Here is a 20,683-nt window from a genome sequence, read left to right as displayed (position 1 = left end):
GAATATTGCCAGAGGTCTGACCAAGTCACTGTATTGCAAGTTTCAAGGAAGTTTCAAGTCTCTGTCCTCAAGTCCGAGTCAAGTCTCAAGTCAGGAACCTTTAATTTCAAGTCATTTTTATTTTTATTTTTTATATATAATTTGCAATTATACATAAAATTCAAATCATAGACCATTTGTTCCTTTTAAAATCTGTTTTAATCTCAAATGATAGAACATGTGCAGCTGAACACAAAGTATAAAAAACATTTTTAAATTGGGCCTCTTTATTGCGCAGTTCTGTTTAACTTGATATTTAATAAAAAAGACGAACATTTTTCTGCATTTATTTCTAAGTATGTTAGTTTCAGTCCTCCGTAAATATGGGCCAGATATTCCAAACACAACATTTATTTGGGACAGTCATTGTATTTGGTCTGTTTTAACAAATAAACCACATGAAAAAAAACAAAATCATTGCAAATAAAGTGGGGTGGTTTTGAATTTGGATGTGATGGTAAAATAAATATCTGTCAGGCCAAGTGAGTTAAATCTACAGCCAATTTCACATCAATGTTGATAAAAACATGTTGTGTGAATCAAGCTGGTCAGAATCACTAAACACAAAATAATGAGCTCATTATTTTATGTCTTACTCAGTTAACTATCCCACTTAGTGTTATATTCAGAGTCAGTGAGATTGTATAATTTTTATTTTTACAGAAATTTTTGAAAAGATATTTGTTTTTCCAGCAAAGCTATACTACTTGGGTTCTGTGCGACATGTGACAGTCAGTCAGTGCATTAAGCCAAAACAGTTGACTTAATGCACTGACTGCAGTAAACAATATACTGTCAATATAATTTCCTAACGTAATTATCCTGACGGCTTTAAAACTTTTACACAGTCATATTTCAGTTTAGATGTTATATTTCATTATTATTTTTTACACTATTAGAAGCAGTATGTTAGAAAATGCAGCAAACAAAGACATTTCTACGTTCAATTTAAATAGTGTAGAGTTAAATGTGAGGCCGACTGTGTGACAGATGAACCTCAACCCAAACTGAAGAAGGAGGAAACATTCCTGCACAGCAGAGACACAAACTCATAAACATCTTCCAGTAAACGCCTTCAGTGATTAAAACCTGTTTGTAACTTAGCAGGTTTTAACTTTTCCATTGAAATGTTTGAAACAAACCAGTTAAACAACTTAAAGCCTCCAGGCTAAAAGAGGCCGAAGCTTAAAGAACATTATGTTCAGAATGAAAGAGGTTCAGGTGAGAATCAAAGTTTCCTTCAGATCAAACACACCAACCGTCCTTAGATGATACTGGACCGGCTCATCATCATGATGGACAGAGAGACTCTGTTCCCTGAGTTCAGGTCCAGAATCTGCTTTCTGTTCCGGAGCCCCGCTCACTATCCACCGGCTTCCTGAGCTAATAACACGGTGCACATTATCTGTGGACGCATTTTATGGACCTGGTTTCTGGTAAATCATCACCATTTTAACCCGGAGTACACATACTAACACGAAGTTAGCTAAAGTCAACTATCTTACAAGAAAAGCGCCACTTACCGTCTTTGTGAAGCTTCAAATGCCGGACAAAATTGGACAAAGTCGTGGCATCTCCATCCGATATTCTCTTCTTGCATGTTTTACAAGCTGCAGTTCGTTTTTTATTTGAAAGTTCATAACGTACGTAGCCAAAAGAAATTACTCGCGGAAGCATATTTGAGCGGTTATTTCGTCTTTCGTTCCCTGAGCTCTGCAGCGTCACCGCGTTTTTAAAAATCCTGTTAATTTGATTGGTTGAGCTGCAGCTACGCACACATACATACATGAGGATAGAGGAGAAACAGAGGGACGGTCTGCGCATGTTGATACGGAATGAGTGAAATTAATTAATGACGCCACTTTATAAATAATGTGTTTTAAATTTTAAGACTTTGAGTAAAAAATATCAAGTCTTTTCAAGTAAACAGCTTCAAATCGAGTCAAGTCCCAAGTCAATGGCATGAAAAGTCAAGTCCGAGTCTTTGAACATTTTTTCAAGTCAAGTCTCAAGTCGTGATTTTAACAACACGAGTCCAAGTCATGTGACTCGAGTCCCCACCTCTGAATATTGCAATACTTTTCTATAACAAAATAGACCAGCAGAAAGAAATTACTAATAAAATATCTCACATAGGCATAGTGTTATGCTCTATATGGAGATCTTCATTAGCTTTGATTGTACATGTCACATTTTTGTAATTTATCACTGTTTATTAAATTCTGAAAGCAGTTTGTTAATATTCTGTCCTACAATGTGGTTAGATGGAGCCTTTTTGTTGTTGAGCACCTGCCTCTTTAGTGGTCTCTGCACGGGCCTGGTACTATGACATGCATTGTTTTGTGTTATCTGTTCAAAGAGAATTATTATTATTATTATTATTATTATTATTATTATTATTATTATTATTATTATTGTTATTAATATTATTATTATTATTATTATTATTATTATAGACGTTACTATTTCTCCCCTACTGTGTAATCAATTAAACTGTACGGTCAGTTTAATTTAAGTCATTAGAGCTTAAAGTATATTTGTTCATTATAACATGTCCATGTTAAATTATTTAACATAATTAATCCTCTCTTAATTATTGACTCAAATAAATTAGTGCCCTTGAAATGTAGCTACATTTGAGAAATGTTCTTTTATGTACATCTGTGATCTCTAAATTAATTGGTGAATTGTTTAATTTGGCAATTTGATACTGTCACAGTTGGTGAGAGTTGATACTATTTACTGAAGTGAAAGCTATGTGGTTGTTTGATAACAACAGAAGGACACAAGAATATGATTGTACTAATGATTTCATCATTTCAAGGATTTTTAATAAAGAGACAGAGTTTGGGGAAGAAGACGGCGGTCGTTCTTTTTTTTTTCCACTGACACTGTTCATCGTTACAGGCTCTCCACCAAGATCAAAGGGGAAGCAGAAACACAGCAGAAGAAGAAAAAACAAAACATCATTTGTTACAATGTGAGCTGAGACGTGTAACATCAGTAACTTCAGTGTTACACCTCTGAAATATGTTTTGCAGTTTCTCTTATTGTGATACAGTAAATAGTTCACTTGAACATTTAATTTCCTGATAGAATAATAAATCTACGAACTAAATGTACTTACAGGAGAATTTGATTCCTTGTGTTTTACTTTGAAAGAATCTAAAGGAAGTACTATTCTCATATCAGCTCTAGCTTCACTATGGTTGTATTTACACATGCTGTCCAGTAGGGGGCAGAAGGCTGCGTTAGCAGTTAGCTAGTTACTGGTCCAGAAGTTACTGGATGATAAAAAGTATTTCCTCCTTTCTGGGTCTTTTTCTTCTGCCCAGATAATTTATTTATATCTCAATAAATCCAGTGGACATGCAGAGGAGATAATAATGTTCCTGTAAAGGTGATCACAGTCAAAATACGTTTTACACCAAGATTGAATCCTTGCAGGGAAAGAAAACTAAACAAACTGACGGCTTTAAAACTTTTACACAGTAATGTTTAATTTTTAGATGTTACACTTCATTATTATTTTTTACCCTTAATTAATTTTCCCACTATCAGAAGCAGTATGTTAGAAAATGCAGCAAACAAAGACATTTCTACGTTAAATTTAAATATTGTAGAGTTAAATGAGAGGCCGACTGTGTGACAGATGAAACTCGCCCCAAACTAAAGAATGAGGAAACATTCCTGCACAGCAGAGACACAAACTCATAAACATCTTCCAGTAAACGCCTTCAGTGATTAAAAACTGTTTGTAACTTTGCAGGTTTTAACTTTTCCATTGAAATGTTTGAAACAAACCAGTTTAACAACTTAAAGCCTCCAGGCTAAAGGAGGCCAAAGCTTAAAGAACATTATGTTCAGAAGGAAAGAGGTTCAGGTGAGAATCAAAGTTTCCTTCAGATCAACATTAAACAACATTAAATAAATTAATAAAATCTGTATTTGATAATATGAACATATCAGAGTCGTGTCAACATTTCAAGGTTCTTGGTTCGTTTGCTCAGATCAGAATAAGCAGAAACTATTATTAGTTTTATTGCTCTTGTGTTTCTGAGCAGAAACTTGTTGGTTGTTAAAGTTCTTTATAGATAAATTGAAAATCTCCATTAATTTAATAAAATATTGATTAAAATACTAAATATATTTAAAACAGAAAGAACATTTAAACCAAATGTGAATTTATTGTTTTTAAACATTTATTTCCTGGTATCAATGATCAGACAGGATTCCTGTCATTTCAACAGGTGAACACACCTCTGCTGTCAGAGGGGGCGGAGCCTGAGGTGGGTCCGGTTCAGGTTCTGGAGAATCGGGTCCAGTTCTCTCGCTCCGACTCGGTTTGTGTGAACAGAAGGAGAATCTAAGGTGAGTTTTAACTCCACTTTCTACTGGTTTCCAGTCCTGACTGGGTTTTCTCTCTTTGAGCTGCTGGACAGAACCAGAACTGGTTCTGGTTCTGGTTCAGAGCTGCAGCTCCTGATTTCAACCAGGAACTCTGATTTTCTCTGAGTTTTCATCTGTAACCCAGACAACCAGCGGAGTTTGCTCCCAGTTTCATAGTGGAGTCAAACTGGTACCAGAAGGTTCTGAGTGTTTGTGGTCTGTGGTGACAGAGGACAGCTGATCACATTTCAATCAATTATTGATCAATAATCAGTGATTATGGTGACATAACAACACAGCACCCCCTAGAGTATTTAAAAACATCCACAGCTGTTATTTAGACCTGAACAGTTAAAACATTAAAACCGGTAAAAACTATTGGACCCGATTTACACACCCAGCAGGAAGTCAGCCATTTTGGATCAAATGTTTTGTTTTATTTTTTATTTCTTTATATTTTTGACATTTTGACCTTACAAATAAAAAGTTAACTAAAACTCTGAGATTTGGTTGTGAAAGCTCAGATGTTTAAGTTTCTTTTATACCAAGAAAACTTTCCTCCACTCCAACCATCGCTCTAGTTTTTAAAATAATTTAGCAATATTTGTGTAATTATTGGTTCAATCACAGTAATAATTTACGCTTAATAGTAACTCTATTTACATGTTTTATATTTTAATCACAGAAATCTTTCACTGATATTTCCAGCCTTCATTTTCCCCTTTAGTCTGAACTTGTTTTAATGAACAAATCAAAGTTCCTGGTGAAGTAAATAAATCTACTTGTTGTTAAATCTTTAGCTATTTTTGGTTCAGTGCTTAAAGTCTGTCTTTGTTCATATAATATAAATGAAATGAGAGTTTCTTTAGAATCACTGCAGCTTTTCCTTTTGGGTTGGTGGCAGGATTTTGACCTTTGACCCAAATGGCTTTTGTGAGTCTTTTCATGAAATAAAGTCTGACACATAATGAATCTTCATTTTTTCCAGGAAAAGATGGCAGAGAAACAGGAAGAGGATTTCGGTAAGTGATCAGAAGCAGAAATGAAGAATCTTAAAGGAACAAACTGACCAATCACAGCCTGTGTTGCTGCCATGTGATGAAGCTCAGCCTCGGTGTCTTTATTGTTTTCATGCTTCCTGTTCAGTGAAGCTCTGGTGAAACTAAAAGGAACCGAAGTGAAGAACAGGCCAGCAGCTCTGATACTTCAGGAATATTTACTATATACACTGATTAACTTATCCAGTAATCACATCATTTATTAATAATATATCTCAGACATTCTGTGTCTTTTATTCCAACACTTGGTGTCAGAGATGCTAAAGTTTAGAGATGGAGATGAAGAAAGAAAAGTGATGAAAATGTTAATCAGTCAATATTTTCATCACAATATTCACCAATAATATAATTGTATTTTTCCTAAAATAGTGCAGCTCCATATTTAGAAGGTGTTTCTTTTATTGTTCTTCCTGCAGCGAGGAAAGAAAGTGATGAACCAGAAACTTCATTTGGTCTCATGTAGACAGAATCAGTGGTCGTCACTCAGCTATGAGGCAGAAACACAACAACAGGTTTAGACCTGAGGAGCTGATCAACAGACTCTGAATCTCTGGATGGAGCAACATGAATAGTTGATCTTCATCACGTTTTTCTCTCAGACATCAGTTTGAATTAATTATGTTTCTGATTTCTGCCTGTAGAGAAAATACTTTTCAAGGTTCGCAATGAGTTTGTGGAAAGAGTTTCTGAGGAAATCCTGAATCAGCTCCTTGATGGCCTTGAGGCAGATGGCATCTTTAAACGTTCAAAGAAAGAAGAATTTCTTCAAAAGGACCAAACCAGAGCAAACAAGGCCCGGGACACCATCGATGCTGTGATGAAGGAAGGACAGAGAGCCAGTAGATTGATGATCAAACGTCTTCTCAACATAGATCCTACCCTGTCCAACCCGCTGAGTTTGTCCTCCGACTCCTCTGATTTAGGTTAGTCCCTTCACCAATCCTGACTGGGTGGAAGTGAACTCATCCAACAGTGACTAATTATAACAAAATAAATGGAGCATTATGGTTGCACTCCACCTGCTGGGCTGTAGGTCAGAAACTATAGAAAAGATTTCCTGTAGATTGGCAGGAGGTGACTCTTAGTGTGAAAACACTTTGAATGTTCAGCATGATGTTTGTAGTCCAGTCAATTTATTAACAAGCAATTATTAACCATAAAGCTCCATGAGTCGTTTTCTTCATGATTTGAATGTTTCATGTTTCTTCTGAATGAAATCCTCCTCATGGTCTATAATTTGAATGAGTTCTTTGTTTAAACATCCTGATAAAGAAACAATCAAATTCAATAAATTTAGTCTTCATTTGTTCAAGTGTTTCATCTTGTGTTTTTATCTCTTTGTTCAGATTTTGATGATCGATGTCAACATGACCTCAAAAAGTCTCTTCTGGACACGTTCCAATCTATCTGTGAAGGCGTTGCAATACGTGGAGAGAAAACCTCTCTGAATGATATTTACACAGAGCTCTACATCTTAGAAGGAGGAACTGCAGGGGTCAACCAGGAACATGAGGTCAGACAGATTGAAACAGCATCCAGTAATCAAGGATCAAAAATAAACCTGGAAGACGTCATTAAACCCAACCCTGGTAGAAAGCAACGGATCAGAACAGTGCTGACCATGGGAGTGGCTGGCATTGGCAAAACACTGTTAACACAGAAGTTCACTCTGGACTGGGCTGAAGGCAGAACCAACCAGAACATCGACTTCATATTTCCATTCACTTTCAGAGAGCTGAATAATTGAGAGAAGAAACTTTTAGCTTGGTGGAACTGATTCATCACTTCTTTGATCAAATTAAAGACGCAGAAATCCGCAGATTTAAAAAGTTTCAGGTTCTGTTCATCTTTGATGGTCTGGATGAAAGTCGACTTCGTCTGGATTTCCAGAAGAATCCAGTCCTGACTAACCCTTCAAAGTCCACCTCACTGGATGTTCTGCTGACAAACCTCATCACTGGGAAACTGCTTCCCTCTGCTCTCCTCTGGATAACCACACAACCTGCAGCAGCCAGTTTGATCCCAGATAAACCTATTGACAGGGTCATAGAGGTCAGAGGGTTCACTGACCCCAGAAGGAGGTGTACTTCAGGAAGAGATTCAGAGATGAAGAGGAGAAGGCCAGCAGGGTCATCTCCCACATCCAGAAATAAAAAGTCTCCACATCATGTGTCACATCCCAGTTTTCTGCTGGATCACTGCTAAAGTTCTGGAGGAAATGATGAAGACCAGAGAGGGAGGAGAGCTGCCCAAGACCCTGTGTAGCTGCTCCCCAGCATTCGAATGAATTGCGCGGTCTCGACGGGTGAATTTTCCAGGTTTGTTTATTTTCTTTGACTGGATCATCAGACGTCAGTCATCACAATCACCTCAGACATCATCACCGGACATCACCACCGGACATCACCACCGGACATCACCGTGAAAACTAAAAACATATACAATTATTAGAATATAAACATAAACTTACAACACAAACAACAAAATAAAACGTACCTCGCTGCTTTCACAGGGGAACACTAAGTGTTGATTGTGCCAAGCACATCTTTGACAGTTCATTCAAGTCATTCATTGGTACAATGATTTGCCAGCTTTTATAGGGTGCCCTCATTAGCTATGGCAGCCCGTGAGGTACAAAAAAAAACTTTACAAAGTGCAATCCAAATAAACAAAATACAAACCATCAGTGGTAATCAAACAGACAAATATCATTAAACAATCTGCAACATACTTAAATAATTTACAATGAATAATTACAAATTTGAATAATTTAGGAAACTTAATTAAAACGATTCACTATCCATTACACCCTGACTGAGATGTATATAGAGTTCCTGCTGCTTCAGTTCACAATCAAGGAGGAAAAGTATGAAGAAGGAGCTGAAGAAGCTCTAGAGAACAAGAAGCTGATTGAGTCTCTAGGTAGTCTGGCTTTAGATCAGCTGCTGGAGGGAAACCTGATCTTCTATGACAAAGAACTCAAACGGTGCGGCATCAACATCAAAGATGCTGCGTTGTTCTCAGGAGTTTTCACTCAGATGTTTAAAAGGAGAGAGGAACGCGCAACATCTCCGTCTACTCCTTTGTTCATCTGAGCATCCGGGAGTTTCTGGCTGCCGTCTACATGCTCCACTGCTTCACCAGCAGGAGGTCAGAGGTGATCAAGATGTTCCTGGGAGAAAAATACAAAAACACTTCTCTAGATGAGTTCATGAAGAAAGTGATGAAGAAATCGCTCCGCAATAAAAATGGCCACCTGGACCTGTTTGTCCGCTTCCTTCATGGTCTCACTGTGGAGTCGAACCAGAGACTCTTAGAACATCTGCTGGGTCAGACAGAGAACCGTCCAGAAACCATCCAGAGAATCATCACCAACCTGAAGGAGATGAACACTGATAGAATCTCTGCTGACAGAAGAATCAACATCTTCCACTGTCTGGTGGAGATGAACGACGTCTCATTTTATCAGGAGATCCAACGGCTGCTGGATTTAGGGAAGGAGCTCTCAGAGACTGACTGTTCAGCTCTGGCCTTCATGCTGCAGATGTCAGAGGTTCTGGATGAGTTGGACCTGGAGAAGTACAACACATCATCAGGTGGACGACAGAGACTGGTTCCAGCTGTGAGGAACTGCAGAAAGGCTCGGTGAGTCCAGATGTTTTCATTGTGTGAATGCCACCTCAGCACTATTATCCTCCTGTTTCTTCTTCTTTCTTCAAGTTGATTCTGGATGTTTTTGACCTTTAACCACTTCCTTCATCCTCTGGATGATTTTAGCAATTCAAACATCTAAACATTCAGTTCATCCAGGACAGCTGCAGCTTCTGGTTTTTAGACATTTTGATCTTTTTAAAATATTTAACTTTTTATCAGTTTTCAGGTTGAAATGAATAGAAAACCCTGAACTCTAGAAAATGTTTGTTTTCTCTAAGATCCAATCAGCCAGAGAGACTTTTTAAACTTTAAACTTCTCTTCACTCATTGAGCTGCTGCTCCATAATTCACCTTTTAGGATCTTTGACTGAATTGTTTAGATTTGATGGAAATTTGGACCATTAAAATAAACCATTGCATTAATTATAAACTTTGTGAACAGTGTTGATCATCTTCATCCCGTCATCATCCTCACCTCTTCCTCCTCCCACTAGTTTCCTCTGAGTTTGTAACCGAGACCAAAATGTGGTGATTGTTGTCTGGTTCCAGAAAAAGTCCTGGTTTCTGTCAGATCCTCCCAAAGCTCTGAGCATCTGCTTCCAGAGCTGGAACCATTTCAACTCTTCATCTGACGCCTTTGTTGAAGCTGTTAGCTGTCCTCCATGAAGACCTGCAGAGACATGAGCTTCACCTCTTTAGACATCCCAGCCTCTTTAATTCCTGGAGATCTTTCACTGCTTCACCATGAAGTTGCTGCTGGACCCAAACGCTCCGTCTCCTCCAGGGGTTTTGCTCTTCAGCTCTTTAGGAGTTTATCAACAATTTCTTCTGACGTCCAAACCTTTGTTCCTCTGAGACGATGGACAGACCACTGCAGAGACATGAGCTTCACCTCTTTAGACATCCCAGCCTCTTTAGTTCCTGGAGAACTTTCACTGCTTCACACACAACTGGGAGCATCATGTGTCTGGTCTGCTCCCAGTTTCCTCTATGGCATTGTGATGGACTGAGTTAAAACAGGAGGAGTCACAGGATATTAATTAGAAAAATAGGGTTTTTTATTTTAACCCAAAGATTATAAAAGGACAAAAAGATGAACTGAGCTCATAAAAGAGGTCAAAGAAACAAAACTGAACTCTGGCAAAAATGTAAACAAACTGGCTGCACAAACAAACATAACTGACCTAACAAAGAAATGACACACAGGGTTTATATACTGGCTGATCAGACCAATTAAGACACAATAGGGGCAACTAAACAGAATACAATTACAAACAAAAACAAATAACAGTACAGCTAAGTTTGGCTAAACTAAAGACTCTCAAATGAAAATCAAAAATATTAAAGTTTAAATACTAATATTTACTTAAATACAAAACTTATCTAAACAAAGAAACTACAAATTTCCCCTGCCAGCAGGAACTAGTGGTGTAGTCCAATCAGCACTTAAGCCTGCTGAGCCTTGGCCTCCATCTTTTGTCTGGCCACTCCAAGGCAGGTAAGTACCGGCAAAACACAAACAAAAGGTCAGTCTCAAGCAAACAAATTAAACTTAAGTTGATATAAATACACATGCTAACTAAATGTGCGCGCCAACATAAAGAACAAATGTATCCAAATCAACTAATAAATGTTTTACTGAAGCTAAAGTGTTGTGTTTGAATGAAAAACAAATTGTGCATAAAAGTTACCGACTTCAAAGTGTGGCCATGGATTTGGCCATCACAGGCATCATTTAATCATCTGCTGCTGGGAGCCGCGTTTCTATAGAATATGCTACTATTATTACTGATGAGGAGGATTCTAGATGCTGCAGCAGCAGATATGGGCTAAACAAACCCAGAGAGGCCAGAGGTCCACAGCAGGCTGGACTTCCTGCTCTGCTCACTTCATTTATAACTCACTTCCTGCTTGGTGGAAGATCTCAAGGAGCCAAACGGTCTAGTCCAAGTCAGAGCTGTGAGCAGCTCCTCCTCCTCTCCATCATCTCCAGTAGTTTCCTTCATCCAGCTCAGTCAGCCTCTGCATCAGCTGCTGCAGCTCCTTTGAGGCTCTGATGCTGCAGAGAAACTGAACTTTCCTTCACAGATGATAGAAGATCTTCAACATCTGACTGAGCTGAAGGTCTGAGGACATGAAGCCTGGACCAGAACCAGAACCTGGACTGTAGTCAGGAGCTGCACAGACTCTCTGTCGGGTCAAACTCAGGAAACTGAAGATCAGATGTTGATCAGATGATGACATCATGATGACATCACTGTTATCATATTTTATCTGTTTATGATCCAGATTGATTTCATTAGAACTGAATTTATTTCTTCTCTCATCACAGACTTGGTGGCTGTTTGATCCAAAAGGCTGAATGTGAAGTTGGCTTCAGCTCTGAAGTCCAACCAACATCTGACTGAACTGGAATAAATCAGATCACATAATGGAGGTGGAGATTCTGATATGAAGAATGTGTCTGAGAGCCTGGAGAGTTCAGTCAGTAAAGGGAAGAATCTGAGGTTTGTTTTCTCTATTTATACAATAAAATCATTCATTGATACTTTAATCCTTAGTTTAATTAATATTTAGTTGTAATATTTTAAAAACATTGTTTAAATGTCAGATTTAATTCAAACAGTTTACCTTATAAATAATTATTTCCTTATTTCAGACTTTGAGATTATTGAACTTTGTTTCAGTTTTTAAAATGTTTCTGACTGATGAACAAACTGAGTAAAATAATCCAAATGAAGTTAATTAATGATGGAGATGTTTCAGTTTGGTTGGTAAAGATTCAGATGGTTTTATTTCTGATTCTCATCTTTACATCCAGAATGAAATGTTGATCCTCCAGTCGAGCCACAAACACTGACCAGTTCAGATCACCATTAATGAAACATCTAAGAAGTGACTGATTGTAGAAAAGCAAATCTAGATGAGCTGCATGACAGTGAGGTTTGCAGCAGCAGATTCCTCCCTGTCCTGAAGCTGTGGTTCTGTTGGGCCGGGTCAGAGAGGAACCGTCCTCTTCAGTCGGTTGGAGCCTCGTCTCTGTGATGAAGCTTCATCAGGTCTCGTCTCCTGAGGAAATAATGGCCTCCATTGATTTCAGCAGCTTTAAGAAGAACCCAAAGCCATTCATGGATAAACTGAGTGGTTCTGATCCGGTTACCAAGTCGGGTCTCCAGCTGATGATCAGAACCAGCAGAAATAGCTCAGCTCATCCAGGCTGCTGCTCAGAGAAAACTGAGTTTCTTTGTTGATCAAATGTTCTGGTTCTGCTGGTTTGGACTCTTTAACCCAGTTTGACTGGATCAGATGTTAGAATCAGTTCATCAAGTTTCTTTTACATTCAGGGAAATTAATTTTCTACATTTATTATTTATTTGTTCATATTTCAGTTTTAACTGCATCCTGTTGGCTTGAGCTCATCTTTTATTCTTTATTCAGATTGATGAGCTGCAGTTTGTCAGAGACCAGCTGGACGTCTCTGTTCTCAACTCTGAAGTCCAACCCGACCCATCTGACATATCTGGACCTGATGAACACCAACCTGGAAGGTTCTGGACTGAAGGAGCTCTGTGGTTTTCTACAGACTGAAGGCTGCAGACTGGAAACATTGGAGTATGTAATTATATAATTATTGATATTTCAGTGAATAATTATCTATAATTGATCATAAATCAAAGTTCATTTCTTCTGATCTAATAAATATTTTCTGAGTTTGTTCCTGGATCCAGAGTTTAATTTAGTCCCTCTGAGTTGGACCTGCTGATCTGAGGTCAGAACAGGACAGCATTCGGACCCCCAGTGTGTAGAAATCCCCCTCAGGTCAAGCAGGTCAAAGGTCATTCAACCCAGTCTAGAAAAGTGAATTCCTGGAATCTGACAGGAACAAATCAATAATCAATGATTGATGCTTCAACACTTTGATCAGAACCTGGAATGATTTTACTGACTAAAATCCTCCAACACATCATGACCCAGTACCAGGTTCTGGTTCTGGTTCTGAAGTCAGCAGGTCTTTATTGAAGCAGCAGCTTGTTGGCTTTAATATTCATGAGAATCTTTAACTGGTTCTGTTGGACTGGTTCACCTGCATCCTGTTGGCTTCAGCTCATCTTTTATTCTTTATTCAGGTTGATCAGCTGCAGGTTGTCAAAGATCAGCTGTGATTTTCTGGCCTCAGCTCTGAAGTCCAACAGCCTCCGTCTGACAGAACTGAACCTGGAGGAAACAACCTGAAGGATTCAGATGTTCAGCAGCTGAAACGTTTTGTAGACTTTACGGTAAGTAAATGTTTGTAGTGAGTCCAGCTGCTGTCAGCATGTTGAGCTAAACCCAGTTAGCATCAGAGCAAAGCTCCAGTGTTCCCAGTAAAGCTGCAGCTTCTCAGTGGGAGGAGAATGGTTCAGGCTTCCTGATTGGACACAGAGACAGCAACCAGCCAATCAGAGCAGCAGCAGCTTGCTGTGTTTGTGTTGTGTGAAGATGAGTGTTGTTGCTGTGTCCATGTCTCCAGGACGTCCAGCTGGACTCCAGCGTCCAGCCGTCCAGCATGTCTAGAGACAGTGGTCCTCATTCATCAGACTGTGGCAGCAGCAGATCTGATCTCAGATCTGCTTGTTCTCTCAGTTCAACAGGAAACAAGTGATCAGGTTCATCTTGGTCACAGCTCTGAGATCAGTCTGACTGCAGCCTGGAAACCGTCTACTGGATGTGCTGCGTCACTGACTGCTGCAGGAGAGGCTGGAAACACTCACTGATCTGATCCTTCTTCTCTCTGCAGGTCTGATCTCTGTAAAGTAGAGAACGGTCTCTGTGTCCTGCTGATCCTCAGAGGTTGAAGCTGCAGCAGTTTGAGTCTAAAGAGACTCTGACTGGATCCTGATGATGACCTCTGACCTCCAAGATGTCTGTCATTTAGTGTCTGATGTTGTTTGTCTCTTTGGATCAATAAAGATCCGATTCAAACTGGGCTCCATTTAGAGGCTTCATGGAGTTTTGATCTGAACTGGATTCAACTGGAAAGTTGATCTTTTTTCTCTCTGGTTCATTTTCATCCTGGAACCAGAAATGGTCTGAGATGGAAACATGGGAATCATTTCAGTTCAGCTCTGAATCATGAAAGACATTCAAACCTCTTTTCTCTGCTGCTTCTTCTTCTGCTGACAGGAAAATGTTCCTCAAAGCTCCACAGATAAAAAGATGCTTTACTGGAAACTGCAGAGAAACTTCAGCTTCCATCACAGAAACCAGTTGAACCAGTTTAGAACTGGATGTCCCACAGAAACTCTGATTGTTTTTGTGTTTACTTTTTTACCCTGGTTTGATGTTCAATGATCAAACTTAATGAGACATTTTACATGTAATACAGTTTTTAAATAGTTAATATTTACTAGCAAAGTTTAAACAAAGTTGTAAAACAAATTATGTGACTGCAGCCTCGGATCACGTCATCGGGGCGGGGCCAATGGAAGCAGCTTTATGTACGTCCAGCCGCACCAATGCCCGCTAGCATCACAGCTAACATAATCATTTAGTAATACATTACGTGGGAGTTCTGGGCTTTAATATCAGCATTTGCTTTTATAAAAGTACTGTAAAAAAGTCACTCAGATTTAAAGACTGTAAATCAATTTAATTAAAAAACAAGAGCGATCCAGAGAAGTCCTGTCAATTTTCACTTCCATGCTTGTTTGATATCTTGCTGACTAGAAAGATACCAAGCTGGCAAACTATTGCTTAATAAAATGTATAAATCCTGAATCACTAAGATAAACTACAGAAATTAAGACTAAATTATAAAAGATATAACACTGTTCTGTTCACATTGTTACATTAGTGATTTGTAAAACTTGAGGGCAGAAGAGGAATTGATGTTTGAACTGAAATAAATATAAATCTGCTTCTGGTTTGTTCATTTGCATGAGAAATTAAAATAATTAATAAAAATAAATATATTCTTTGAGAGAACAAATCAGCTTCCAGTTCAAACCGAATACTTTAAAAAATATATAGGAAAATGTGTATAAAACAGTGATTAAATAGTAGCTTCATAAATGTTTATATCTCAAATTAAGGTAGTAAATCAGATAAAACAGAACCTGAGTTCTGTTTAACACTGCAGTACTGCGTGTCGCCGCTGGGTGTCGCTCTATCTCCATTTTATTCCTGCCTGTCTAACGGAGCAGATTAAGATCAACCTGATTGATCTACAGGGAGTCAATCATTGGTTGGTTCTCATCCTGTTTGTTGTCCTTCATCTTCTGAAAACATCTGTATGGTTTTGGTTTTTATTAAACTGAAGAACATCGATTTGTTTCAGCCTCATCATGTTCTGGTTGGTTTTTATTCTTCTAAATATCATCTAACAAATAAATACTTTTCATAAAGACACAATTAATAGAATAGAAATTAAAACTGAGAATGAGAGATTCTAATGTTTTATATTAATGGCAGTGAAGTGTTTGTATTGGTGTTGGAATCAGAAACAAATAAAATATTAATATTATAATTATTTCAACAAGTTTTGCTTAAATAATCCAAAACTTCACGTTTTTTAAAATTCTTTATCATGTGTCTGAAAGTTAAACTCCAAACTTTTATTCTTCTTTTTAAAAGGAATTATTAAAAAATAAGAAATGAACTTTTAAATATTTTATTGGTAAATTTAACATATTAAAACTTTGTAGCATATAAAACAGATTCATTCTGGACATTTTGCAAACATTTTTCATCTAAATATTCATGAATTAGCAGTGAAACCTGGGCTTGTATTTTAAAGATAATCTCAAATTTCTGGCCATAAAGAGAAAATAAAGTAAAACTTTAAAATAACTACAACCTTTAGCTTTCAGTGACATTAAACTTTAGTTAAGTTTCAATCCACATGCAGAATGACCTGCTTTAATGTCCACCAGGGGGCAGAGTTCTCCACACAAACAGTGTTTCTATCACGCTTCATAGATTCCAACAGGGATGCTCAAGTGGGGGTCGGGGGCCAATTGTGGCCCTCGATGGACTTTGTTTGGCCCCAGGCTGTATTGTATAGGATGCCAATTTGTCTATCAGATGGTCCATAAAGAGAAAATAAAGTAAAAACTTTAAAATAACTACAACCTTTGGCTTTCAGTGACATTAAACTTTAGTTCAGTTTAAATCCACCTGCTTTAATGTCCACCAGGGGGCAGAGTTCTCCACACAAACAGTGTTTATATCACGCTTCATAGATTCCAACAGGGATGCTCAAAGTGGGGGTCGGGGACCAATTGTGGCCCTCTAATGGACTTTGTTTGGCCCCAGGCTGTAATTGTAAAGTGATGCCAATTTGTCTATCAGATGGTCGTCAATTGAGTCACATTTGATTGTCCAAAATTACTGAAACTCATTTTGTCAAAAGTCCAAGAGCATTCAAAAGAAATGTCCTTTCACAAGGATTTAGAAACACACTCAGATGCGCTACTTATATTTCCGTTGAAAACTCAGATGACACAGTGGGGCTCCAGTGACGTGAGAATCAGAAGTCACCAGCCCGGTCCGATGTAGTTCTGGACAAGTCATGGCACCAATGTGGCCTATGTGGTTCTGGTGGCTTCTATCGGTGTGGCAATGAATGACAATGAGCTGCTCAAGTTGGCATCAGCGGTTTCTTTAATTCTCCATCTGCATTTTACAGAACGGGCATGGAGGTAAAGTCAGTCTCTGGCATAAAACAAGCTCCTCGTCGGTGATCCTCATGGCTCTGAGGATTACCCATAATAAGGTAACCACAATAAAATCATTACAAATTGCAGTGATCGCATAGTGGGTTTTGTTTTACAGTAAAAGAACAACCAGTGAGTGTCTTATAGAGAAAATAAAGTAACTAATTAAAATATTCTGAAAAATAAAATAAAATGCTGACATTTTATTTACTGGAAGCCATTTTTATGTTTTAGTTTATATAAACTTGCATTTTAGAACAATGCAGAAACATAAATGAACCGTATCTTTATATAAAACTGTTAATATAAAACTCAGCCTCATGTTAACCATCTGCTACAGGAGATTTGGTAAAACATCCCTGCATTTCACAAAACGGGCATGGAGGTAAAGTCAGTCTCTGGCATAAAACAAGCTCCTGCAAGGAGAAGCCATAGTTTGCAGTAATAACCTGATGAGCAATTAACCCAAGGGCTTCAACATATAAACTATAAATTTCTCCAGCAGCAATGTGTATATCATCTACAACTAAACGGTGAATTTCAAAGGTTGTAGTGAAATTTATATTTTCCCTGTTTCTCCTTTTACCGTTTCAGAATAGAGTTTTACCATAGGACACTCCCAAAATATGTGGGAAAAATCCTCCATGTGTCCACATTTCTCCCAGCAGAGGGCGCTAGCATTACTATCATAACTGGGTGTTACCTTTGGGGTTTTAAAAAATCTCATTCTTAGTTTCCAGCTAAACTCTCCCCAGTTTGGACTCGGGCTGAAACGATTCCTCTAATACTTCAACTACCTCGATTACTGAAAATCCTCGAGGTAAATTAATTTGCCTCGAAGCTTTGTTAATTAAATTGTAAAAATAATACTGTTAAACTATCCAGCGCACTGCGGTCTAGCCAGAAGGTTTTGTGTTGCACAATGCAAACTTTTGACGTGTTTGTGCCATAGTTTGTAACTACGGAGGGAAACGGAGATGCTTAGAAGAAGGAATGAAAGCAACAAAAACTGTCAAAGTTTGGGAACATTTTAGTCTTAAGAGAAAAGACAACACATGATAGGTATTTTTCCTTTTGAACCTTTATTAAAAGAATCACAGACAACGTATGTGAATTTTATGACCAAGCTTTTGCAAAAGGAGAAGACTCAGCAAACTGCTCCTCTGAGTCGTTCACAGAGCGTTCTGCCTCACTCTGCTTGAGCAGGCCTTTTGTTTGGGAAAACATAGTCAGAAAAGATGAACAATAAGACAGGCGGCGAGCTCTATCTAACACACAGGTCATCTAACTCTTTCCCTTGAGAGCGAACTCCGGAGGGAGCAATCAGTTCACCGGAACACCGATATTCAACACAACAATCAAAAAGTATTCGCATCACGTCATTTACTGACTCACATTAGACTGAACGTTGATTAACATTAGACTGAATATGACTAAAGTAAATAACAAAAATGATAATACCAAAACATCTCTGACATTCCCCCCTTTTTATTATTTTACCATGTGTGTAAACTTTCTTCAAAAGTTGAGCAAAGAAAAGAAAAAGAATAGGTCCAATAAATGCATGATTTTTTCTTCTAATCTAAACATAAAAAATACAATGAAATAAATGAAAAAATAAAAGAAACAGCAAAAATCAAATGCAGTCTTCTCATCACTAGCAGCACTTGTTTTCACATTTTCAGTGTGGGAATCATTCAGCAAACAAATTAATTTCTCATTGATTACAGCACTTTGTCATCAGAAATATTCAAACAAGTCATCTTCATTTGTGTCATAGGTTATTTTCATCAGCTGATAGCTGACCACAGCAGTGTTGAATGTCTTACGTATCAAACGTCGAAGGCATGGAATGACGCATCCTGTAAACAGGCAAAAAAGAATCAACACAGTCAAAAACGGTGTTACAATCTTCAACAGTAAATTCCACCATGGTCCGGAAATGAGCCTCGAAAGCAAATCAAAAGAAGATGATCCTTGTGCTGCTCCTTCCACGTAATGCTTAAGCTCCTCCAGCTCATGTAGAGCATCAGAAATAGTCCCACCAGTTCCTGTTTCGTCAGGAACGAATGTACAGCACGCTGAACCAATGATTTTGCAGACACCACCTTGAGAGGCTGTGTGCAAGTCCAGCACAACACGATTTTGTAAAACCATGTTTCTCAGTTCAGTCAGCACTCTCACGATGCCATTGGTCAGCTGACGTGTGCTGTTGATGAGTCGCAGTAATCCATAGCTGTGATTTTCAACGTGATCTCGAACCTCTCCTACTCCGACCCATGGAAACAGGCCTTGCATGAACTTTTCTCCACCATTCCAGATTTTAAATTCCCAAGGAACTCCAGTGTCCACCGTGAGGCCTCCCAAGTGTTTGACCTCTGGTATAACTGCACGCTTGGATCGGGCAGCTAGAACATGATGTCCTTTCCTGATGAATGCAATTGGGCTGGTTAAGGGGACCAAGGCACACAGTCCTCCCCAATAGCGTGGCAAGACCATGTAAGCTCCATTTCCACACAGGAAGTACCAGTCTGCCATCACCCGAGAACCATAGTTTCCAGGCACTATGGCGCTGCACAGTGTTGTCTCCTGTCGTCCTCTCATCCGATGTGAAACTCCTCTCCTGAAGCAAGTTGTCACAGTCTGGGTTGTCCTTCCAGACTTTGCAGTCGGGGGTCGCCCTTTGACCCCTGCAGGCAATGCAGTTGATGTAATTCGGTGTCGTTTTGCAGTAGGTGTAAACTTTGTTACTGTCGAGAAATCTGGTATGCGCATGTGAGATCTGTCCAGGTATACGCAGAAAAATGGAATAAAGACCTAAAGGATAACAGTATACCCTGAATGATGATTAAATGACGATTATAAGTGATAAGTAATTATAAAGTGATAATATACGTTCAATGAAAAAATGTCTGTAATGAATGATCAAAACATGTATTCTGTACCTTTAATCAAGTGAATGTTATAGTAATGTATACTCTGTACTCCTAATCAGTTGATGTTCTGTACTTATACTCAAGTGAATGATAATGGTTTACATTATGAAGGGCTGAAGGTTGTACTTTTGAGTTAACTAACAAACAACATGATTTTATAAAAAGTCAGCATGTATTATTAAAAATCATAGATACTGAGGTGAAGGAAAAAAGTACTTCTCACTGAGCAAAAGGCTAGGGACCGAAGGGTGAGTCATCAAATGAGGAAGGAAAACAAGGGTGCGGCAGAGTTGGAAACAGATGGTCAACGGAAAAAGGGAACTGCCCCGATGAAGCGAGGAGGTAGAAATGAGTCATTGGAAAACTTGAGAAAGAGCCCGGTGCTTTCCACAGGCAGCCCTGCCTTGCATGACATCAGGTGATGACGTAATGCGATGGGCAGGATCCATGGAAACACAGAGCATAAATACTGATGTACGGGACAGAACAGGGGTTCTTCGTCTGCAGCGCAGAAGCGGAGTCATCAGAGGGAGCTGACTAAAGACCAGCAGAGGATTACACCGAGGGACCAAGGGAAACTTATTCCACGACTTCACGCTGCCTAGAAGGGACGAGCTCCACCCGCCACCAACCCTGGTTCCCGATCCGACCGAATCCTCTGCCTCTACCCAACGCTCTCAACCCCGGTGCAGCTGACTTGGAGAAGAGACGGAGGTCTTTCAAAGACAAAGAGTCTGCACGTTTAATGGAAAGCGTGAGTCTTCTCTCCGCTTCTCTTCAGTAAAGAGGACTTTGCTCCGGCTGGACAAAGACTCTGACCAAGGACCTCAAAAGATTACAGCTGCCGAGACCAAAAAGACCATCGGGTATGAGTTGACCAGCTTCTCCCAAAGCCTCGCTCAGTGAATTTAGT

General features: G+C 38.8%; 1 protein-coding gene and 1 pseudogene across 2 annotated transcripts; both read left to right on the top strand.

Moving 5' to 3' along the window:
* The first annotated feature begins 5,422 nt into the window (after nt 1-5,422).
* Nucleotides 5,423-7,275, top strand: LOC145550272 (NACHT, LRR and PYD domains-containing protein 3-like). Its single transcript, XM_081604325.1, has 3 exons — nt 5,423-5,450; nt 6,128-6,409; nt 6,833-7,275. Exons 1-3 carry the CDS (start codon nt 5,423-5,425, stop codon nt 7,231-7,233), a joined length of 711 nt encoding a protein of 236 aa, XP_081460451.1. The 3' UTR covers nt 7,234-7,275.
* A 1,024-nt stretch (nt 7,276-8,299) lies between these two features.
* Nucleotides 8,300-11,548, top strand: LOC145550269 (NLR family CARD domain-containing protein 3-like; annotated as a pseudogene). The gene is made up of 2 exons (XR_014086178.1): nt 8,300-9,131; nt 11,473-11,548. The product of XR_014086178.1 is annotated as an NLR family CARD domain-containing protein 3-like (transcript).
* The last annotated feature ends 9,135 nt before the right edge of the window (nt 11,549-20,683 follow it).

Source organism: Poecilia reticulata, unplaced genomic scaffold, assembly GCF_904066995.2.
Source record: "Poecilia reticulata unplaced genomic scaffold, P_reticulata-male-v2 Scaffold_30, whole genome shotgun sequence".
Lineage (NCBI taxonomy): Eukaryota > Metazoa > Chordata > Actinopteri > Cyprinodontiformes > Poeciliidae > Poecilia > Poecilia reticulata.
Note: the sequence above shows the minus strand (reverse complement) of the source record. Positions and strands in the feature narration are given on the sequence as shown.